At 35.6% G+C, this 22,488-nt stretch overlaps 1 protein-coding gene across 1 annotated transcript in view; it reads left to right on the top strand.

The window, feature by feature from the left end:
* The first annotated feature begins 202 nt into the window (after positions 1-202).
* LOC123552974 (X-linked retinitis pigmentosa GTPase regulator-like) overlaps positions 203-22,488 on the top strand; it is a 33,643-nt gene continuing 11,357 nt past the window's right edge. Inside the window, exons 1-15 of the mRNA XM_053541639.1 lie at positions 203-259; positions 4,183-4,308; positions 4,810-4,902; positions 5,702-5,764; positions 6,397-6,552; positions 7,114-7,263; positions 8,971-9,123; positions 9,635-9,787; positions 10,802-10,926; positions 12,304-12,501; positions 12,945-13,077; positions 13,572-13,615; positions 17,930-18,001; positions 19,533-19,613; positions 21,949-22,087. Of these exons, the coding sequence (XP_053397614.1) occupies positions 229-259; positions 4,183-4,308; positions 4,810-4,902; positions 5,702-5,764; positions 6,397-6,552; positions 7,114-7,263; positions 8,971-9,123; positions 9,635-9,787; positions 10,802-10,926; positions 12,304-12,501; positions 12,945-13,077; positions 13,572-13,615; positions 17,930-18,001; positions 19,533-19,613; positions 21,949-22,087 (1,717 nt within the window). The 5' untranslated portion in view covers positions 203-228. The remainder of the gene's footprint in view (positions 260-4,182; positions 4,309-4,809; positions 4,903-5,701; positions 5,765-6,396; positions 6,553-7,113; positions 7,264-8,970; positions 9,124-9,634; positions 9,788-10,801; positions 10,927-12,303; positions 12,502-12,944; positions 13,078-13,571; positions 13,616-17,929; positions 18,002-19,532; positions 19,614-21,948; positions 22,088-22,488) is intronic.

Raw genomic sequence — 22,488 nt, 5'->3', positions numbered from 1 at the left:
TAAAGTAGCGATATAGTTCTTTATGGGATTAAAAGTCTTTGAAAATCTGATATGCTAGAAAATGTCGAAAAACCGTTATGAAGTAAATGGATTTTATATGAAATAAAGAACAGCTAGACTTAGAGGTGTTCAGCCTAGATGCCCCGAGCGCATATTGCTGATTTTCACAAAAAGTAATTCGTATGTACATATACGTCACGGGCACCTGCTTTATTGTTGGTAACAAATATGGCGGCGGAAGATGATTCCGATATTCCAGGTAAAATTTTTATCAAATATTTGCATACTCTGTGTACATTTACGACTTTTAATGGCTTCATGCATAAAAAATATATTTCAAGTTTACAACATGTCATACTTTCATAAGAAGTAGATGGTTCTACTGTTTGCATATGCATTTTGATACTGACTTGGACGATTTTTTCATGTCCAAACCTCTCCTCTTTTTTTAGTCTTTCGACTAAGTTTTCCAATTTTCTTGTCATAAGTTAAAATTGTATGAAACTTTATGCATCATATATTTTCTTTGACCGTTACAAATGTCGCAGGGTGAGAAAAGTGTGCAGCCAGACTGGGACTCGAACCCGGGGCCTTGTGATACTGAATTCCGATGCTCTACCGACTGAGCTACCTGGCCACCTACACATTTTCTCCCTGTTAAAATATTCAAGTTATATACCTTGACATATTTCCCCACCATTTTGAAATTTCTCAGTCAGTCAGTGCAAGAAAAAGATTTATACAAATTTATATTTAAGTATTGACAGTGAGATGTCAAAGTGATAAAGTGAGACTGAAACAAAAGTTAAAAGTGTTAGATATACAGACAAGAGTAGTAAAATCTGCTTAAAAATGCACTTTTTCGGATGGGAGGTTGTTCCATAAGACCCGGGTCTATAAGATCATAGCAGGGTTCTCGCCAGGCTATTATCGCCTGTCGCGTGCGACATGCCTTCAGGCTTTGAGTTGTATATTCGACATCCCTTATTTGCCCCGTCATCCCTTAATTGCCGAAGCGACTTGTCATAAAATCATCCCAATAAACACCCCGATTAATCCGATAGTATATTCGAAAAGCTTCCCCGTGCTTACCCGATAGTTTAGGTAAAGCGATGCCAGTTAAGATAACCGATAAACCAATGACAGCTTCCTATATGTGGAACGTGTGACGTAAATTTCATCGTAGCTCCGCCTTTAAATCCTTTGACAGGCGGTATCTTGTGATATGTACATGAAAGTGACTGTTTTTGCAAGTTATAAGATTATAGATACGTTAGATATGACAGATGATTCAACAATTATCGTCCGAATGTTTTTTGCAGTAAAGGAAAGACACTGTAAGGAATTAAGTCAAAAATTGTGCAACACAGTAAAATGCTTCTAACCAATTATCGCTGTAATATCAATGTTTTTCACATGTATGAAATGTGTTTTATCGGGCGGAATATCGAAAGACAATGCAAGAATTAATGTTTTCTGTCGTCAGTGTCAAAATAGAACCTGTAGAGAAAAGTTTAAAATACCCACCGTGCATTATTTCATCACGAACGGACACTTTGGTAGAACCGCCGACCTTCCGTAAGCCACCTGGATGGCTTCCTCACATGAAGAACCTCACATGAAGAATTCAACACCCCGAATGAGGTTTGAACCCACATCGATGAGGGGCAAATGATTTGAAGCCAGCGACCTTAATCACCCGGCCACGGAGGCCCCGATCACAATTTCAGAATCCCTCACAGCCACGCCAAATGGCCAAAGGAAATCGCGCATTGATCCAAAATGGAAACCAGTGTTTCCCTGGATGACAGTCTCAGATTGTGTTGTTTTACATGTATGTACAACAAACAGTTGACATTTTCAAAAACTTAAAATGGATAAGTTTTCAGCAAATTAACTTCGCAGGAATAGAAGACATAAACTTTAAAATACAAATAGATCTGTGTGCAGTGCTAAAATCGTGCTGTTTTATGTACAATAAATAGTAAATGAACATTTTTAGCAACTTAAAATTGATGAACTTTTAATTGCCATTCAGCAAATAAACTCCATAGGATTTTTATGACCTAATATCTTTTCTTGTTGTACATGTAAATGATGCTTATTAATCACTGACAATACCACTATGTTTTTCACCTAAAATGCACCAGAATGCACCAAAATGAGTTGTAGTAGCACAAAATTTTCTGGGGTATCCCCTCCCGCACCCACCCCTTAGCTTGTCAAAAAATATCCTTCTGCTACATGCCTTCAGAAATTCCTGGCTAGAATCCTGCATAGTTATTCAAACTACAATAGTGTAACAAACATGTTATATGATCTTAGTTGGCAGACACTCGAGGACAGACGGACAATTGCTAGACTTCTCATGTTCTACAAAATCGTTCATGGTTAAGTAGCTATTTTAATCTAGTACAGACATTGAGACAAACTAGTCATATGCACAACTATTCCCTCAGGCAGATCCATACAAATATTAATGTTTTCAAGTTCTCCTTCTTTCTGTACACCGTTACTATATGGAATCAACTGCTACCCCTGAGCGTTAATCAGCCTGATCCTGAACATTTCAGACAGGCTGTTATCGCAATACTACTTAATGACCACACCCTGTTTTTATCCTGATTTTATTCTTGTTAATACAGTTTTGTCTTTCGCTATCTTCCTTTGACATCTTACTGTCATTCTTTTAACTTTTATTCTGGCACAGACGCGCACCTGCTACTTATACCTGAAAAGGGCATCAAGCAGCATAGATACATACATAGAAGCAATTACAGGCATCGGAAACTAACCAGTATAATACCATCACGGTCCCTTGTTGGGCACCAAATGTCATAGGGTGAGTAAAATATACAGCTAGACTGGGACTCGAACCTGGGGCCTCGGAATACCGTTCCGATGCTCTGTCGACTGAGCTACCTGGCCACCAACGCACTTTCTCCCCGCTTTAATATTCACGTCCTATACCATGACATACATGTATCTTCAGATAATATCTAAGCCTTTACAGTGGCATAGACACTGCCATGCAAACAAGCCACTAAGATTGTTAGTAGAAAATAAAAGAAAATCGGGCCAAATAAAAGGGATAGGAAAATTTGTTATTGATGTAAAAGATAAAAATGGGTGGAAAGCAAGGTTATGGTGAAGTATGTTCAGTGTTGCAAACAGCCACATTGAACTGCTCAGGGGTTGGAAGGAAGGGAATGTCAGGAGGAAGATTATTCGATAGGGGGGAAAAGAGTATTTGCAGTGGTTGCAGAGATTAACCTGTAAGACAGTGTATGGTAATGACGTGATTGCCTTGTTCTAAAGGGGGATGAGATGATCTTCCAAGGGGATTGTCAAGCCTCTGTCATCGTTACGTTTGCAGATGATACATCACTGACATCTTCTGGACACACCATACAAGAAGTTCACAAAAATTTCCAAACAAATCCACTGAATAATCTTTAAACTTGCATGAATGACAATAAAAGTAGGGTCTATTTATCTTCTAAGCAAGAAAAAACATGTGTTTTTATGAGCGGATAGTAATACAGTACTGCTGCTTCTGAAATTGAGTTTTATTGGGCTAGATCCCATCTCTGTAATGGTAGTGTACCCGCCTCAATTGTAGGAGGTGGTGGGATCGCTCCCAGGCCGTGTCATACTGAAGATGTGAAAAATTGTACAACTCGCTTCATCACCTAGTGCTCAGTATTAAGAGGATAGTTCTAGGATAGGTTAGCCCAGTGTCAGAATAATGTAATTGGTAGGGGTATCATGTCATATCTCCACGGCATGATCTTCCAGTAAGGCAGCATTATAAAACTGGGTATTATACTTACTGCTACAAGTAATCACTGTAGTTTCTATGACTGAAAAATTGATGAAAAAGATGCATAACACAGACAAAAAATAAAAAAATTTGGCAAAATACAACCTTCTGTCTCAGATTTTTCTTCCAGAAATAGATTCACAATGAAATCTTAACAAGAATGGGTCATACATATCCAGCTTTGACTATCTCAAATGGAAAAAAAAATGAATTTGATAACTGCCATTCATGATCCTTTTACCAGCTACCTGTAAGGTACACTAACTTGTATTCTAATTAGCATCAATGTTAATATTTTGAACGCATTGTTCCAGATAAAATAAGTTGAACTATTTGTTTTCCATATCATATTATTTCAGATTCTGGAGCAGTTTTCACTTTTGGAAAGAGCAAATTTGCAGATAATTTGCCGAACAAGTTCTGGGTAAGAAATGACAATGTACGAGATGTGGCTTGTGGAGACGAACATACAGCATTGGTAGCAGGTAAGTGATATGAAGGATATTTGTCTATATCAGTGTAAGTTTGAAATATCTTTCACCAAATGAACACTAGATGGTGGCAGAGGCACTAACATGAAGTGAATATATATGTTCTGGAATTTATGAGTTAAAAAATATTTTGATCATATATGTTAAACAAACAAATTTTCTTTTTAGTTTGTATATTTTCAATTGTTTTGACCAAAATTTACAGTAGGATAGTTTGATACCCATTTTGTAATACTGTACTAGTAAAAAATAAATATGGTATTTTTCAGTGGGAAATTATCAGATATATTTCACTGTGGTATTTAACTAATTCACCATTAAAACATTAGTTAAGAGTCATAGTACTGTGTTTTGTTTACAGATCAAACTTCTTTTAAATAAATTAGACAAAAATGTAATTTTTTCCCTTAGATATCATACTTGCAGTTTTGTGATGATGTTAATGTATTTCAGAGTAACTATTTAAGAATATAATGTTGAAAAATAATTTTTCAGAGAGTGGGAGAGTATTCACATTTGGTTCCAATGACTGGGGCCAACTTGGACTGGGCACCAGTAAAACAGCGGATAGACCCAGCTGTATCAAATGTAAGAATTTATTCTTAGAGTTACATGTATTAGTACAAAGTTATGTATTTCTGTAAAGGTAGGTATCATGTTAAAGTGCTGTTCTTAGTGAAATACTCACAGCAGCACACTTTTGAATTGTCTGTATGCACAATGTAGTCAAAGCATAGTGCCATAATGACAGATACATGTACACATCAAAAAACATTTTACAGACTTCGGAACAGTTAGTCAGACAAAATGTATGTTGTATATGTCCAAGAACATTTTGCTTGAATGTTTTGTTTTATGATATGGCTTTTTTTCTTTCTATAGCACGGGTTGTTTACAGGTGTCTTCTTCTTAGAATTTTTCTTTCACACAATACCCTCAGTCTACGCAGGGAGCATTAAACTTAATTTTTTTCTTTTCAATTTTTTTTCTTCATTGACCAACTCTGTAAATCATTTCCCCTAAAATTGATTTTACACTGGGATTCCTATTTCCCGTTGTCCAGATACTAAGTTAACTCCCCTAGTAACAAATACAGGCCTCTTCCCCTTTAAGTGAAAAAAAGCCTGGGCCTATATGACGTACAACAGCAGAACTCTGTGCCCCTAAAAAAATTTTAATGGAGGGAGGTGTGGTGGGGGTACTTAGATTTGTCCCTGTCTGTATCTGCACTGTATTGCAGATATATAGTAGAAGTTTCTCATTTAGATATACACACGAATATACCTTTTTCAAGTTTTTCAATCATCCAGTCACAATGTAAACTCTTTTATAAATGTCAAAATGTTGTTTTTCCTGAAAAATGACAAGTACATGTATACTTTTGCAGCATTAAAGACAGAGAAAGTGAAGTTGGTAGCATGTGGAAGAGTTCATACAATTGTTGCAACAGGTAATTCTGAATCCGAGATAAAATGTGGAAGAGATACTATGTCCTGTTATACACCATACTGTCACATATTTTGTTTCTTTCATGTGAAATTCTCTTGCACTAGTAGTCCTGACATTGTACTACAAATTTAATTTCTTGCTTATGGTTCTGAATTTTCTGTATTCCTTTATTTAAAAATGGGACAGGAGATTTCAACATTCTCAAAAGCTTGTATCAGTTGTACAACATCATTTGACCATAGGATTCATGACATGTAAATTGTAATATAATAAAAAAGTTATGATATGTACAAGAAATATCCAGTCTTAGAGTATTTTTGCACTACCTTATGTGTGTAATAGTATCACTATTTCATAACTTTAGCATAATTATGTCTCAGAACAAATCTAATAATTTATTGTTATGTACAGTAAAGTTTTAATAATGGTTGTTGTTTTGAAATTTGTTGTCTGGTTGTTTTATCCTTAGTCAGTTAAGTAGGCATCAGAGCTGAATATACATGTATTGTATAGTTTTAGGTCTTGCTGACTTAAAATAAAAGTTATCTGGTCTTATCTTTTATTTTACCAATGTTAAACTATCAACAATACTATACTTGTTACATTCTATCTTATTTTACAAATCTTTTCCAGAATCAGGGAAGATTTATTCATTTGGAGCCAATGGAGAAGGGCAGCTGGGTGTGGAAGATTCACCAGCCAGCAATGTTCCCAAATGTATAGACAGTTTAGTAGAACAGCAATACAAGATGTTAGCAGCAGGGGCAGATCACTCTGTTGCTCTCACAGGTACATTGCTTTTTAATTCAGATTTGTCTGATGGGTGTTTTAACTTAATGTGAAAGTCGCCATATAATACAAAATTGTGTCAGTGTGGCGCTAAACCAAACAAAATACAAAAACCCACAGTTTATTGTATGGATATATAGTGTAAAGTTACTTTTAGTCAACACAGTCTGCATATTCTATTTTATAAATTGTACACTTACTGTCACTTACCCACTTCTTGGATATTTCATGTTTCTTGAAATCATTTGGTCAAATCATCACTGGTAAACGAAATCAAGAACAGAGGTTCAGAATGAACAGCCACATTTCAAAACATTGTATTGAACATAAAAGCATGGATGTGGTTAATGTTTCTACTGTGTTTGTTGACCATTTGTTAAACTTGGTTTTTATGGTGTCATTTTAAGTATTGTATATGATAAGTTTTGAAATAAAAAAGTTAGCATTGGCTATAATTAGAATCAAATAAAATAGAAAAAAGATTGCATGTTATTTTTTTTATATCTGTTTGATACATATTAAGACTTGAAATAATAAAAAATTAATTTTGTATGTTTATAGAGGATGGTGCAGTTTTTGTTTGGGGAGGGGGCAGTGAGGGACAGTTGGGCCTAGGAGGAAAGACAGAATGTCCAGACCCAGAGGAATTACAAATAGAGGATGTGGTTACTTGTATATCTTGTGGATATTACCATACAGCAATGGTCACAGGTAACTGAATTAACTTTTCTAATCTAATCTGATGTTGATATTGGTCACAGGTAACTAAATATCTTAACTTTTCTAAATCTAATCTAATGTTGATATTGGTCACAGGTAACTAAATGTCTGCTTTTTAAACCTTCATACATAAAGATTATCCTAAGAATGGTTTTTATACCCCCACCAAACAAAGTTTGGTGGGGTATATAGGAGTGAGCTTGGCGGTCGGTCCGTTGGTTTTGCATGGTTTCTGGATGATAACTCAAGAACAGCTTGACCAATTTAAATAATTTTTGGTACACAGATGTAACATCAGAAAATACAGGTCAGGTTCGAATTTGGGGTCAGTAGGTCAAAGGTCACAGTGACCCTGAACAGTTAAATAGTTTGCGGATGATAACTTGAGAACGCTTGGGCCTAGGATCATAAATTTTGGTACACAGGTGTAACATCCTGAAATGCAGGTCAAATTCGACTTTGAGGTCTGTAGGTCAAAGGTCAAGGTCACAGGGACTCGGAACAGTTAAATGGATTCCGGATGATAACTTGAGAACTCTTGGGCCTAGGATCATAAATTTTGGTACACAGATGTAACATCCTGAAATGCAGGTCAAGTTCGACTTTGAGGTCTGTAGGTCAAAGGTCAAGGTCACAGTGACTCAGAACAGTTAAATGATTTCTGGATGATAACTTGAGGACGCTTGGGTCTAGGATCATAATTTTTGGTACACAGGTGTAACTTCATGAAATACAGGTCAAGTTCTACTTTGAGGTCAGTAGGTCAAAGGTCAAGGTCACAGTGATTTGGAACAGTTAAACTGTTTCAGGATGATAACTTGAGAATGCTTGGGTCTAGGATCATGAAAATTGAAAGGGAGGTTGGTTATGACTAGCAGACGACCCCTAATGACTTTGAGGTCAGTAGGTTACAGGTCAAGGTCACAGTGACCCGGAACATTTAAACAGTTTTCGGACAATAACTTGAGAATGCTTGGGACTAGGATCAGGAAACTTAATCTGGAGGTTGGTCATGTCAAGCAGATGACCCATATTGATTTTGAGTTCCAAAGGTCAAAGGTCATTTAAACCTTTTACGGACAATAACTTTAGAACGCTTGGGCGGAGGATCATGAAACTTCATAGGCAGGTTGATCATGACTAGCAGATGACCTCTATTGATTTTGTGGTCAGTAGGTCAAAGGTCAAGCAAGTTTGGCTTTGACATTGGCTTAGTTCTGTGACAAGGCCATATTGTGGGGGTATAATTCGTCACTCCTGTGACAACTCTAGTTAGACTTTTCATGAAGAATGTCAAATTGAATTTGTTTGCAAATTTTGCTTAGTCTCTCTGCATATAAGTTTAGTTTCTCTTCAACTTCCACATGGGTCAGTTTTCATATAGGATAGTTTTCACTACCAGTGATATATTCATGCATTCGGAAAAATAATTTTTTATGAGTTAATTATGTGTGAAGAAATATGTCTTGTGTATAATCTTTAAACTATACGATTTATCAAATATGTATTTATATTTAATTTCTAAAATTTTACAGATGTTTTTTTATTCAGCTATTTGTGGCACGTAATGTAGTAAGTTTTCCTGCAAGATGGAACAATATACAAATTCTGTTTTTATGTTTACAATTGTTGAACAAGACTGAGGCTGATAAGTTTACTTGTGTATATATCATGAATTCTTTAACTTGTCTATTTCAGAATCGGGAGATTTATACACATTTGGTGAGAGTGAAGGGGGCAAGTTAGGGTTGGGCGATGACCCTGATGATACAGATACCCCACAGAAAGTAGACATACCGGAGAGGGTCACGGGAGTCGCATGTGGGGGTTCACATACTGTAGCAATGACAGGTAGGAAAACTGAAATTTTTAGTCAGTCCTGAAAACAGGCTATTCTTTAAAAAAATGTTTTTTGTGTATTTTGAAGAAATAGTACCTACCAGTATATCAGGCTTGCGTGTGTAGACTTTGAGAAATTGTCCAGTCCTGAATAAGGGCTTGAGATGACATACATGTACCTTCCTATTTATAGTATGCTCACTGTTGAGACATGAATGGATTGCAATGGTGAACAAAATTTGACTTTTTACTTTAAAATTTTAGTGCAATTTCAGATTATTTACATTTTTATATGTCGTCTGAATTGTTTATTTGGCAGCATCCATTGTTTTTAACGGCAGCTCTTGTTTTTTTTACTTTTAAAGCTACTGTCATGATATTTGAATTATATATGCAGTTTCTTCTAGCAAGCTCTTGACGGGCGTATTTTGTGACTATGTGTTTATTCTAACATTACGGTAGTTTACTTCACAAAAATTTATGAAAATGCTTTCAACTAAATTATTTTTATATATATTTTCAGAAAATGGCAATGTTTACACATTTGGTGATGGACCAAGTGGTCAGCTAGGCCACGGAACTCATTTTTTGCAAATATCTACGCCAAGAAAACTCAATATAAACTTTAAAGTAAAATATATAGCATGTGGGGAAAGTCATTCCACACTTATATCAGGTACAATTGCCCTTTTTGTCTCTACTATTTAGGGTGTTATCAACATACTGTATTGTGTTGTGTTATTAAAAATAAATGTTTCATACAGTATTTGTTTTTTGAAATAATAGTATGCCATTTTTGTATTACCAGCATAACACTAGAAAATCATTTTAAGAAGTTGTGACAACAATGAACAAAAAGCTGGAAAGTATTTTTTTGAAATTCAGAATGAAGAATTATTAGTTGTCAAGTGAAGTATGAAGGTGGCATACAACACTTAATTGAATTTTATGCACTAAAACACTTGCGTTGGCGTTTGCGTGAGCTTTCTTGGTTAAAGTTTTTTGGCAACCTTTGTTTTTATGTCATATCTTTGTTCCTATTTCTTATATCTTACTGTAACTTCACATAAACATTGTCCAGCATACAAACAAAATATGTGCAGGGGCTGGGCCCATTATACCCAAGGTCAAGGTCACCAAGTTATATTACTTTGAATTATTTTCATGTTAAATTTTTTTGAAAGCTCCATTTAGAGACATAGCTTTGGTACTTTAAAAGATAATGACTTGAAATAAAAAATATTTCTTTATTATCATCATCTGCATGTGTGGTTACAATCCTCATAACTCTTATTGTATTTTTGACAGAATTATGCCCCTTTCATACTTAAAGTTTTTTGGCAATTTTCGCTTTCTGGATATAACTTTAGTATATTATAAGATAAAGACTTGAAACTTAAAATGTATCTTTATCATCATCATCTGCATGTGTGGTAACAATCCCCATAACTCTGATTTGTATTTTTGACTAAATTATGCCCCTTGGTATATCTTCCTTTTAAAGTAGAGGTCTCTTATTGAGATGTATATTCATTTTACTGTCATATCGCCAAATTGTGGAGTGCACTGTCCTATGGACAGCTCTTGTTTATTATATTATTTATAAATTTTTATGTCACCTAACCTGTTTTGTATGGGGTTGGCAGTCAGTAGTACAAACTTTTTATGTATTGGTTCATACTTATTTCAGACAAAGGGCAGCTTTACACATTTGGAGATGGGAGACATGGGAAATTAGCATTAGGACAAGAAAGTTTTTCAAATCAATTCATACCATTTAGAGTTAAAAGATTTTCAAAATTTACTGTACAGAAAGTAAGTATTTCCTCTTCCTAATTTAAGCTATTACCACAATGTTAGCTAATCTTAGTACAAAGTGCTCAGGGTGAGCTGTTGTAATCACTCACAGTCCATCATCCGTCTGTCTGTCCATTTACATTTTTCTTCAAATGACATCTCTGAAATTAATGGTCAGAATTTTGCCGAACTTGGTTAATAGTAGCATCTTGGCATGGTCCTGGATCAGCTTGTTAAAATGTTCAAGTTTGGCCCCTTTCAGGGACGGCCAGAGCTGAAAATAGAAAAAAAACTTTAAATGACTTCTCATGAAGCGCTTGATCTATCTTCATCTTTGTCTGTGGCGTCATTATAAGGTCCTCTCCAAATTTTATTCAAATTGTAGGTACTTGGTTCAAGATCTTCCTCCACCTTATCTATAACATCATTGTCAAGTCTGCTCCCAATATTATCTTCAAAAGGGTGGCACCCAGCACCTTTTAGGGGCTGCCAATGTTAAGAATAGAAATACCCTTGAATGCTTTGTTTCATGAACTACTTGACAGATCTTCATAAAACTTTGTAAGTTCATTATAATTCCCACTCCCAATTTTGTGAAGATTTGGGGCATGAACTGCTGGATTGATCTTCATTAAACTTGATCTGTAGCATCACTGTAAGACCTCTTCCTAAATTTGTTCAAATGGGGGCACTTTGAGAGGTCACTAGGGCTAAAATAATAATGCCTTTAAATGACTTCTTCTCATGACAGCTTAATGGACCTTAACCAAAATTTATCAAATGGATGCACCTAGCCCCTTTTTTGGGCCACTAGAGCTAATTATAGAAATACCTTTAAGCAACTTCTCATGAATTACTGGATACAGATAACCGTTTTAAAGAAACCTTCCAAAACACCTTCACCTGCTCCAGTGGCCTGTGTGTATTTTTCCAACCAGTTTTAAACACCTAAGAAACCTATAGTGTTTGAAATTGTTTGTCATCTCTGTCACCAGTTTATGTAATCAACTTCAAGTTGCACACTCTCTAGCCTGTTAACTCTAAAACTCTGATGAATGATCTAAAGTCATCGTGGCCGTTTTGTTGTTGTTCCAATTCATTTAATGGTTTGCAAGATTCTGATGCCATTGTACCTGGCACCAACAAGTATTTTGCCTAGAGATTGTTATTCTGTAATGTGAACTTGTGCATCTTGGTGTTTCAATCGGGATTTCAGAGTTATGGCCCTTGACTTAGTCAAAAACATGCAGACAGTGACAGCAGTAGGGGCATTAGTGAGTCATTTCCCACTGCATAATTGGGTGATAATGAATATTTTATGTTAAATATGATTTGGTTGTTATAAATATTTCCATCGGTATGATTTGGTTGTAATGAATATTTTTCCTTCTGCAGGTTATGTGTGGTGGTTGTCACATGATTTGTTTAGCCAAACCTAATAGAGGGTGTGATGAACAGTTCAGTTCAGAGGATGAGTTGATAGGTGAACCAAAGATGAATGGTATGCTGAACAGTAGTTTACGAGCCGATGGATCTATAGATCTGAACAATAGTGTAACAGCAAGAGTTAGACGAAGAAAAACGAATGAATCTGTAAGTGTTTTAGTGCTGCTCTGTTTCAAATCATTTCACAATATAGCTAGGTGTGTCTGGTATAATATAGAAAGTTTAGTGTAGTGTTTATAAAGTTATGCAAATATTTTTAAATAACCAAAACAACTTTTTTTATTTGAATATCCACAGAATTGAAATGGTCTGGTCAATATATTTGAACCCTGCTTAACTTCGTATCATCACCAAGTAAATACATATTCTAAGTTCACTAATAATATTTTTGTTTGCAAAGTCGGCGTTATTTAGAAATTCTAGATAAGTGTCATTTTTTATTGCAAAACTCCCAGTCCATGCCGATTGTAAAACCAAAGTCAGTATTTTTGACCAATAGCTCACAATTGTTTTGTTGTACATTTGTCATTGAAGTAATAAGCAAAACAAATGTGACAGAATAATTGAAAACATGTAGTTGTCATTTTCAGTTTAAGAATGATTTAAATCGCACCCTGCCTCCACTTGCTGGTGCCCACAAGGTGCCATCAGAGCAGTTACACCAGACAGTACCAGCACCTAAGTCACGCAGAATAGAGTCAGCTCCAGTACAAAAACATACAGGTAATACAAACTTTCTAAAGTTAATAAAATCCCTCTATTTGTGAAAATGTCCCGAAGCTAAGTTTGTACATTTTTACCTAAGACTTTTTTTGAGCTGGGAAAATTGGTAATTACAATAGAGACAAAACTTGTAAACAGTGTCCTGTATTGAAAGAGCAGTCAGATTGTAATCAGTTTACTTAATCAAGCTGGCTATGATGGTTTTTTTCTGAAATCTTATTTTTTCACACCTTGATGATAGTATGCAGTCAGTGAATGTTATTGCAACAAATTCTTTACGTCATAAACCAGATTTGGGCATTAATTGTTTATATATCTGTACCAAATTTACTTGACATGAATTGTTGATGTATCTGTACCAAATTTCACTTGCTATAAATTATAGATATTTTTTTCCATGAATTAATATAGTTGTACCAAAGTCACTTGCCTTAAATTGCTGATAGATCTGTAGCAGATTCACTTGCCTTTAATTGTTGATATATCTTTACCAGATTCACACCAGGCTGAAGATGAAGTTCATGAAGAAGTTATAAAGGTGAGAGTTTGTATCATATTAGCAAGAGATTTGTTTGTACCAGTTAGCATTTGTATACATATACAGAACTTGAGTATTTGTTGAGATTTTTAAAAACAAACAAATAAAATTCCAGTTAATTTTTAGCTTGACTATTCGAAGAATAAGGAGAGCTATCCTACTCACCGTGGCATCGATGTCGGAGTCACACCTTGGTTAAGTTTTTCATACTTGTCCGCATTTTGACCAAACCTCTTGATATATAGCTTTAAAACTTTCAACACTTGTGTACTATCACCATGTCCAGTTTTAGGCAAGAGTACACAACTCCATCAAGGATTTTGTCTGTATTATGGCCCCTTTTAACTTAAAATCTTGTTTTTAGCTCACATGTCACAAAGTGACAGTGTGAGCTTTTGTGATCGCGCAGCGTCCGTCGTCCGTCGTCCGTCCGTGCGTCCATGCGTCCGTGCGTAAACTTTTGCTTGTGACCTCTCTAGAGGTCACATTTTTCACGGGATCTTTATGAAAGTTGGTCAGAATGTTCATCTTGATGATATCTAGGTCAAGTTCGAAACTGGGTCACGTGCGGTCAAAAACTAGGTCAGTAGGTCTAAAAATAGAAAAACCTTGTGACCTCTCTAGAGGCCATATTTTTCAAAAGATCTTCATGAAAGTTGGTCAGAATGTTCAACTTGATGATATCTAGGTCAAGTTCGAAACTGGGTCACGTGCCTTCAAAAACTAGGTCAGTAGGTCAAATAATAGAAAAACCTTGTGACCTCTCTAGAGGCCATATTTTTCATGGGATCTGTATGAAAGTTGGTCTGAATGTTCATCTTGATGATATCTAGGTCAAGTTCGAAACTGGGTCAGCTGCGGTCAAAAACTAGGTCATTAGGTCTAAAAATAGAAAAACCTTGTGACCTCTCTAGAGGCCATATTTTTCAAAAGATCTTCATGAAAGTTGGTCAGAATGTTCATCTTGATGATATCTAGGTCAAGTTTGAAACTGGGTCACGTGCCATCAATAACTAGGTCAGTAGGTCAAATAATAAAAAAACCTTGTGGCCTCTCTAGAAGCCATATTTTTCATGGGAACTATATGAAGGTTGGTCTGAATGTTCATCTTGATGATATCTAGGTCAAGTTCGAAACTGGGTCACATGCGGTCAAAAACTAGGTCAGTAGGTCTAAAACTAGAAAAACCTTGTGACCTCTCTAGAGGCCATATTTTTCAAAAGATCTTCATGAATATTGGTCAGAATGTTCATCTTGATGATATCTAGGTCAAGTTCGAAACTGGGTCACGTGCCTTCAAAAACTAGGTCAGTAGGTCAAATAATAGAAAAACCTTGTGACCTCTCTAGAGGCCATATTTTTCATGGGATCTGTATGAAAGTTGGTCTGAATGTTCATCTTGATGATATCTAGGTCAAGTTCGAAACTGGGTCAGCTGCGGTCAAAAACTAGGTCATTAGGTCTAAAAATAGAAAAACCTTGTGACCTCTCTAGAGGTCATACTTTTGAATGGATCTTCATGAAAATTGGTCAGAATGTTCACCTTGATGATATCTAGGTCAAGTTTGAAACTGGGTCACGTGCCATCAATAACTAGGTCAGTAGGTCAAATAATAAAAAAACCTTGTGACCTCTCTAGAAGCCATATTTTTCATGGGAACTATATGAAGGTTGGTCTGAATGTTCATCTTGATGATATCTAGGCCAAGTTCGAAACTGGGCAACTGTGGTTAAAAACTAGGTCAGTAGGTCTAAAAATAGAAAAACCTTGTGACCTCTCTAGAGGCCATATTTTTCACAAGGTCTTCATGAAAATTGGTCAGAATGTTCACGTTGATGATATCTAGTTCAAGTTTGAAACTGGGTCATGTGCCATCAAAAACTAGGTCAGTAGGTCAAATAATAGAAAAACCTTGTGACCTCTCTAGAGGCCATATTTTTCATGGGATCTGTATGAAAGTTGGTCTGAATGTTCATCTTGATGATATCTAGAATAATTTCGAAACTGGGTCAGCTGCGATCAAAAACTAGGTCATTAGGTCTAAAAATAGAAAAAGCTTGTGACCTCTCTAGAGGCCATACTTTTGAATGGATCTTCATGAAAATTGGTCAGAATGTTCATCTTGATGATATCTAGATCAAGTTTGAAACTGGGTCACGTGCCGTCAATAACTAGGTCAGTAGCTCAATTAATGAAAAAGCCTTGTGACCTCTCTAGAGGCCAAATTTTTCATGGGATTTGTATGACAGTTGGTCTGAATGTTCATCTTGATGATATCTAGGTCAGGTTCAAAACTGGGTCACATGAGCTCAAAAACTAGGTAACTATGTCAAATAATAGAAAAAAAATGACGTCATACTCAGTTCAAAACTGGGTCATGTTGGGACAGGTGAGCGATTCAGGACCATCATGGTCCTCTTGTTTATCAGTTCATATTTTGTGTAAACTGTTTGACATATGGCTTTAAAACTTTTATCACTTGTTTATTAAAACAGTCTCTATCTGTAGGCAAGAGTACATAACTCTTTCAAGTATTTTGGCTGAATTATGGCTCTTTTTGGACTTGGAAATCGGTTCAGTTTTGTCAAATCCATTTGACATGTGGCTTCGAAACTTTGAACACTTGTTCAATGTGAAGATCTCCATCAGTTTTCAAGGGTATGTAACTGTGTCAAAGATATTTGGCTGAATTTTGGCCCTTTTTAGCTCATCTGATTTTTTGAAAAAAAATGATGAGTTATTGTCATCACTTGAGCGGTTGTCGGCGTCGGCGTCTGCGTCGGCGTTGCCTGGCTAAGTTTTATGTTTAGGTCAGCTTTTCTCCTAAACTATCAAAGCTATTGCTTTGAAACTTGGAATACTTGTTCACCATCATAAGCTGACCCTGTATAGCAAGAAACATAACTCCATCTTGCTTTTTGCAAGATTTATGGCCCCTTTTGTACTTAGAAAATATCAGATTTCTTGGTTAAGTTTTATGTTTAGGTCAACTTTTCTCCCAAACTGTCAAAGCTATTGCTTTGAAACTTGGAATACTTGTTCACCATCATAAGCTGACCCTGTACAGCAAGAAACATAACTCCATCTTGCTTTTTGCAAGATTTATTGCCCCTTTTGGACTTAGAAAATCAGTTTTCTTGGTTAAGTTTTATGTTTAGGTCAGCTTTTATCCTAAACTATCAAAGCTATTGCTTTAAAACTTGCAACACTTGTTCACCATCATAAGTTGACCCTGTACAGCAAGAAACATAACTCCATCCTGCTTTTTGCAAGATTTATGGCCCCTTTTGGACTTAGAAAATATCAGATTTCTTGGTTAAGTTTTATGTTTAGGTCAACTTTTTCTCTTAAACTATCAAAGCTATTGCTTTGAAACTTGCAACACTTGTTCACCATCATAAGCTGACCCTGTACAGCAAGCAGCGTAACTCCATCCTGATTTTTGCAATAATTATTGCCCCTTTTGGACTTAGAAAATCATTTTCTTGGTTGAGTATTATGTTTAAGTCAACTTTTCTCATAAACTATCAAAGCTATTGCTTTAAAACTTGCAACAGTTTTTCACCATCATAAGTGGACACTGTACATCAAGAAACATAACTCTATCCTGCTTTTTGCAAGAATGATGGCCCTTTTTAGACTTAGAAAATCATGGGTAGGACAATATTTCTATTACACAAAAAAAATCAGATGAGCGTCAGCACCCGCAAGGCGGTGCTCTTGTTGGACTTGGAAATCAGTTGAGTTTTTCGCACCCCTCCATATTATGTCTGAACTGTTTGACATATATGACTTTTAAACTTTGACAACTTGTTTATCATCAAAGTAACCATATGTAGGCAAGACTACATAACTAGGACAAAGGTATTTGCTCAGTTATGGCCCTATTTTGATGTAGAACTTAGTGTTTCACGTACTATTCCATATTTTATCAAACTGTTTGATATATGGCTTTACATTTACATAATATCATTACACATTGCCATATAAGCAAGACTTATCCAGTTCCACAAATACAGGTACACATTGTTCGTCTTATCTATTTTCTTTCTTTTGTCTGAAAATCTCCGTACTCCCGTACTCACATCAGTTCTTTGAATAGTGGAGAGCGCTGTCAACAGTTGTTGTTTATCAAAGATTTGAAATCAGTGGTTTCATGTACCAGTGAAATACTGGTACCCACTTATTTGCTGATCCACATAATTTTTTTGCCAATGAATTTATATGATTTCATAGTACATATTTTTTGAAACAAGCTCTAATTTTCCTTTATAGGCTGAAAATATGAAACAAACTATATCTTATCTTTTCAGGCTGAAAGTAGAGAAGTAGAGTCTTCCCCGAAAGCTCTTCCACGACCCTTACCTAGACGTCATGCTGGAATGGTAATAGATTTACAACAAGAATCACTATTTTATTAGTCAGGTTTTCTCAAAGTTCAAAACCTGTACATTGGCTATATCATTCAGTAGGTGGACAGGCAGGCGGATGGGCGGTATCAAACTTATTCTGTCTGCTCAATAACATTACTTTGCGTTGAATTATTGAAATCAGACTTAAGCAATAGTTAGCTTATAGTAAGAGCAAGGTTGAGACTGCATTTTGGTTTGACTGGGTCTGGATCAAGGTCTTTGTTATAATTAAAATACAGAAAGTGTCTGCTCAATAACAAGTTGGATTGTTATATTGAAATAAAATTTGGCTTATATGTAGCTTATAGAAAATAAAGATTGGGACCGCATATGGATGGGACTAGTAGTGTCAATGTCAAGGTGAACATGGCTTAATTTTTCTGTATATTTGAAAAATATCATATGGCATGAATGGCTAAGGCTTTAGTCTATGTATTTTTAACTCATATATTTGAAATTTTTCAAATAGTAGAGCTATTATAATCACCCTTATGTTAGCATTGGTGTTTCGCATACGAGTCAATGTCATTAAAGGTTAAAAAAAAATTCATTTAAGCAGGTTTCTCAGAAACTGCTAGGCCATATGCTTTCAAACTTCTCACATCTTTGGCATTATTAGGTGATCTCATTTGGTAAGTTATATAACTCTAGCTTTTATTTTGTCAAAATTATGCCCCTCTTTAACATAGAAATTTTGTGACTGTTTGCATGAAAGCATGTTCCTCGGAGATTACTTGACCAAATATTTTTTCAGATTCTCCATTCGTCTTAGGTATCTTGGGATGACCTCACATGACATGTTTCATGACTCTGGCTTACATTTTAGCAAAATTATGCCCCATTTTTACTTAGAAAATTTTGCTAAAGCTTTTGTATGTAAGCTGATATTAGGTGGAAAGGCCACACTGTCAACTCTTGTTCTAATGTGCAGTAATAACTGTAACTCTGATGCATTTATTCAGTGTTATGGCCCGTTTATATATAGAAAATTAGTATTTATAGAATATATTCTATGATTACATTTTCTGTTAAAGTTTACTTTTCTCAAAAACTATGACTTGTATAAGAGCTATATCTTTGAAACAATGAATTTATCATCATGAGATGAATAAAGTACTTCAAGAATCATAACTGTCTCTTTCCTTTTTGTTAGAATTATGGCCCTTCTTGTGTTTTTTGCTGTAAAAGAACCATTTACATCATGGTCAATGTAAATGAAAACAAAAAAAAGTTTGAGGTAACACATGTCCATATTTTAGAATTGAAGCATATTAAAAGATGTTATCTTAAGTGTAAAGTCAAATGACTTGCCCACACGGCTGTTGCTTTGAGTCGTGCAAGGATTTGTATTTTGATAAGAAAAAAATGATCAGGGTGCCTTGCTGTTAATTGTTCATAAAACAGTAATGTTATCTAGTTAACCTGTACCAGTAAAGCTGGAAAACCACATGAGCATAGCTGACTATCGTTTAAAACCCAAGATCTTATATTTTCTTACATGTAGCCTGAAGCAAAGTCAGAAGAGGAGGAAAGTGAGGAAGAAGAGAGTGAAGAAGAAGTACAGGATATGTCACAATCTACTAGGGTAAATCAGCTTTACAATATCATGTTTAAAACTTCAAGCAAATAAACATACAGTTACAGGCTTTTCTTCTTTAGCTGCTAGTTAAAGTATGATTTATAGCTCAACTATGGGAAGAATATTGGATGCTATTATACTGGCCGTTGCACTGCCATTGATATTACATTCAGGTTAATGCCTAAATGTGCATATCTTTGACATGTTTTGCTCAGATTATTTTTGGCAGCATTGTGGCCTCAAATGTCATTTTTAGCTCACCTGTCACATAGTGACAGGGTGAGCTTTTATGATCGTCCGTCGTCAGTCCACAATTTCTTGTCTGCACGATAGAGGTTTCATTTATGATTTTATTTTAACCAAACTTGCACACAACTTGTATCACCATAAGATCTCGGTTCCTTTCTTGAACTGGCCAGATCCCATTATGGGTTCCAGAGTTATGGCCCCTGAAAGGGCCAAAATTAGCTATTTTGACCTTGTCTGCACAATAGCAACTTTATTTATGATTTGATTTTTACCAAACTTGCACACAACTTGTATTACCATAAGATCTCGGTTCCTGTCTTGAACTGGCCAGATTCCTTTATGGGTTCCAGAGTTATGGCCCCTGAAAGGGCCAAAATTAGCTATTTTGACATTGTCTGCACAGTAGCAGCTTTATTTATGATTTGATTTTTACCAAACTGACACACAACTTGTATCACCATAAGATCTTGGTTCCTTTCTTGAACTGGCCAGATTCCAATATGGGTTCCAGAGTTATGACCCCTGAAAGGGCCAAAATTAGCTATTTTGACCTTGTCTGCACAAAAGCAGCTTCATTTATGATTTGATTTTAACCAAACTGGCATACAACTTGTATCACCATAAGATCTTGGTTTCTTTGTTGAACTGGCGAGATTCCATTATGGGTTCCAGAGTTATGACCCCTGAAAGGGCCAAAATTAGCTATTTTGACATTGTCTGCACAATAGCAGCTTTATTTGTGATTTGATTTTTACCAAACTGGCATACAACTTGTATCACCATAAGATCTCAGTTCCTTTCTTGAACTGGCCAGATCCCATTATGGGTTCCAGAGTTATGGCCCCTGAAAGGGCCAAAATTAGCTATTTTGACCTTGTCTGCACAATAGCAGCTTCATTTATTATTCGATTTTAACCAAACTTGCACACAACTTGTATCACCACAAAGTCTTGGTTCCTTTCTTGAACGGGCCAGATTTCTTCATGGGTTCCAGAGTTATGGCCCCTTAAAGGTCCAAAATTAGCTATTTCGGCTTTTGCAGCCATATAGAGACTTCATTTATGGCTTTATTTGATACAAACTTCCAAAATAACTTCAACAATAATAATTCTTGGATTCCATGACAAATCAGATCCAAGCGTAGGTTCAGAGTTATTTTATATCTGATTACCTCCCCTGATTGTAATCAAAATGGATTTATATCAGTAAGTACTTATAGTACTTATTTGAAATTTCATTATTGTCATTAGTTGGACTGAGCCAGTCAGGGTAGATAACTATGGACTGATTTTATGTCAAATTACCTCCCTTTATTTCAAATTAAAATGGGTATATCTCCGTAACTAATGAAGATACTGATCTGAAATTTCATTTATGTCAACAGATTTATTTGGCAGATCCTTCTTTTCTTCACTTACAATAAAAAAAATTTTTTAATTACTTCCCTTTTACATTACTATAAATAGCTTATTTTTAGTAACTTTTTTATTATTGGCCGTAGGGAAAAACCGAGACCACTTTTCTGTGGTACAACATGGATGGTACCTCCAATTTGTAGGTGTATTTTGACATACCTGTACCTTGTAAGAATTTTTTTTTCTTTTTGGTTAAATTTCTTCCCTTTGTTGTTACTGTCCTTTGGACTTAGTTATTTTTTCTGAGGACCTTCTTGTCCTCAAGTGCAATGATAACAGGTGAGCGATATAGGGCCATCATGGCCCTCTTGTTTAATAAAATTTGTCCAGACTACTTCTCATATACTATTGGTAGGATTTGATTGAAACTTCATAGGAATTATTCTTTTTGAGCCTTGTTGTGAATATTATGTGGGTTTGAATGTTTAAGGACTTTTCACTGAGTTTTGGTCCTTTGACTTTTATACACAAGGTCTACATAGAGATTCTTGTTAGCACACAGTTTCAAAATCTGCTGGTTGGATTTCAGTGAAACTTCAAAGGAGTGATTGATAGTAATGATAGTTACACATATCATTGTTACATTTCATTAAAATTAGTTATTGCAGTTTTTCAGAACCACAGTGGCAAAATGATCCACAACACAGATTAATTTTGGTTAATTTTACCTATTTCAGGCATTGCCTCAAGCTCCCGTTCCTCCGCCAAGAGCCTTACCAAAGATTGGCGATATGGCTGAATCAGACGAAGATGCCGATGAAGAAGAAGAACATGAAGAAAAAGCTAAGAAAATAAAAGAAAAGAAACCAAAGAAAAGTACGATAAAATATTTTTAATCTAAATAGTGTTTGGTGTCTTACAGTTAAAATATTTTAATGTTATAAAGATATGAACTGGTCAGAATTTCCCTGTTTACATGGTCTGGAGTTTTCTAGTGTTGATTTGAGTGCCTAATGTTGTACTTTAGTAGAAGCCCGCCTGCTTAGTTGGCAGTTACTTGCGAAGAACAGATTTTTACTGGTACAGAATCCAAGAACACTGGTTAGGTTAACTGCCCTCCGTTAATTAACTGAAATACTGTTGAAAAATGGTGTTTAATCCAAAACAAACAAACAAATTGGCACAGAGCAAGCTTAGTACAGTTGTAGATGTTATGTCATACAGAGTGTAGTCAGTCAGTTTACAAGTAATACAGAGTGTAGTCAGTCAGCTTATAA

Source organism: Mercenaria mercenaria, chromosome 4, assembly GCF_021730395.1.
Source record: "Mercenaria mercenaria strain notata chromosome 4, MADL_Memer_1, whole genome shotgun sequence".
NCBI classification, from domain to species: domain Eukaryota; kingdom Metazoa; phylum Mollusca; class Bivalvia; order Venerida; family Veneridae; genus Mercenaria; species Mercenaria mercenaria.
Note: the sequence above shows the minus strand (reverse complement) of the source record. Positions and strands in the feature narration are given on the sequence as shown.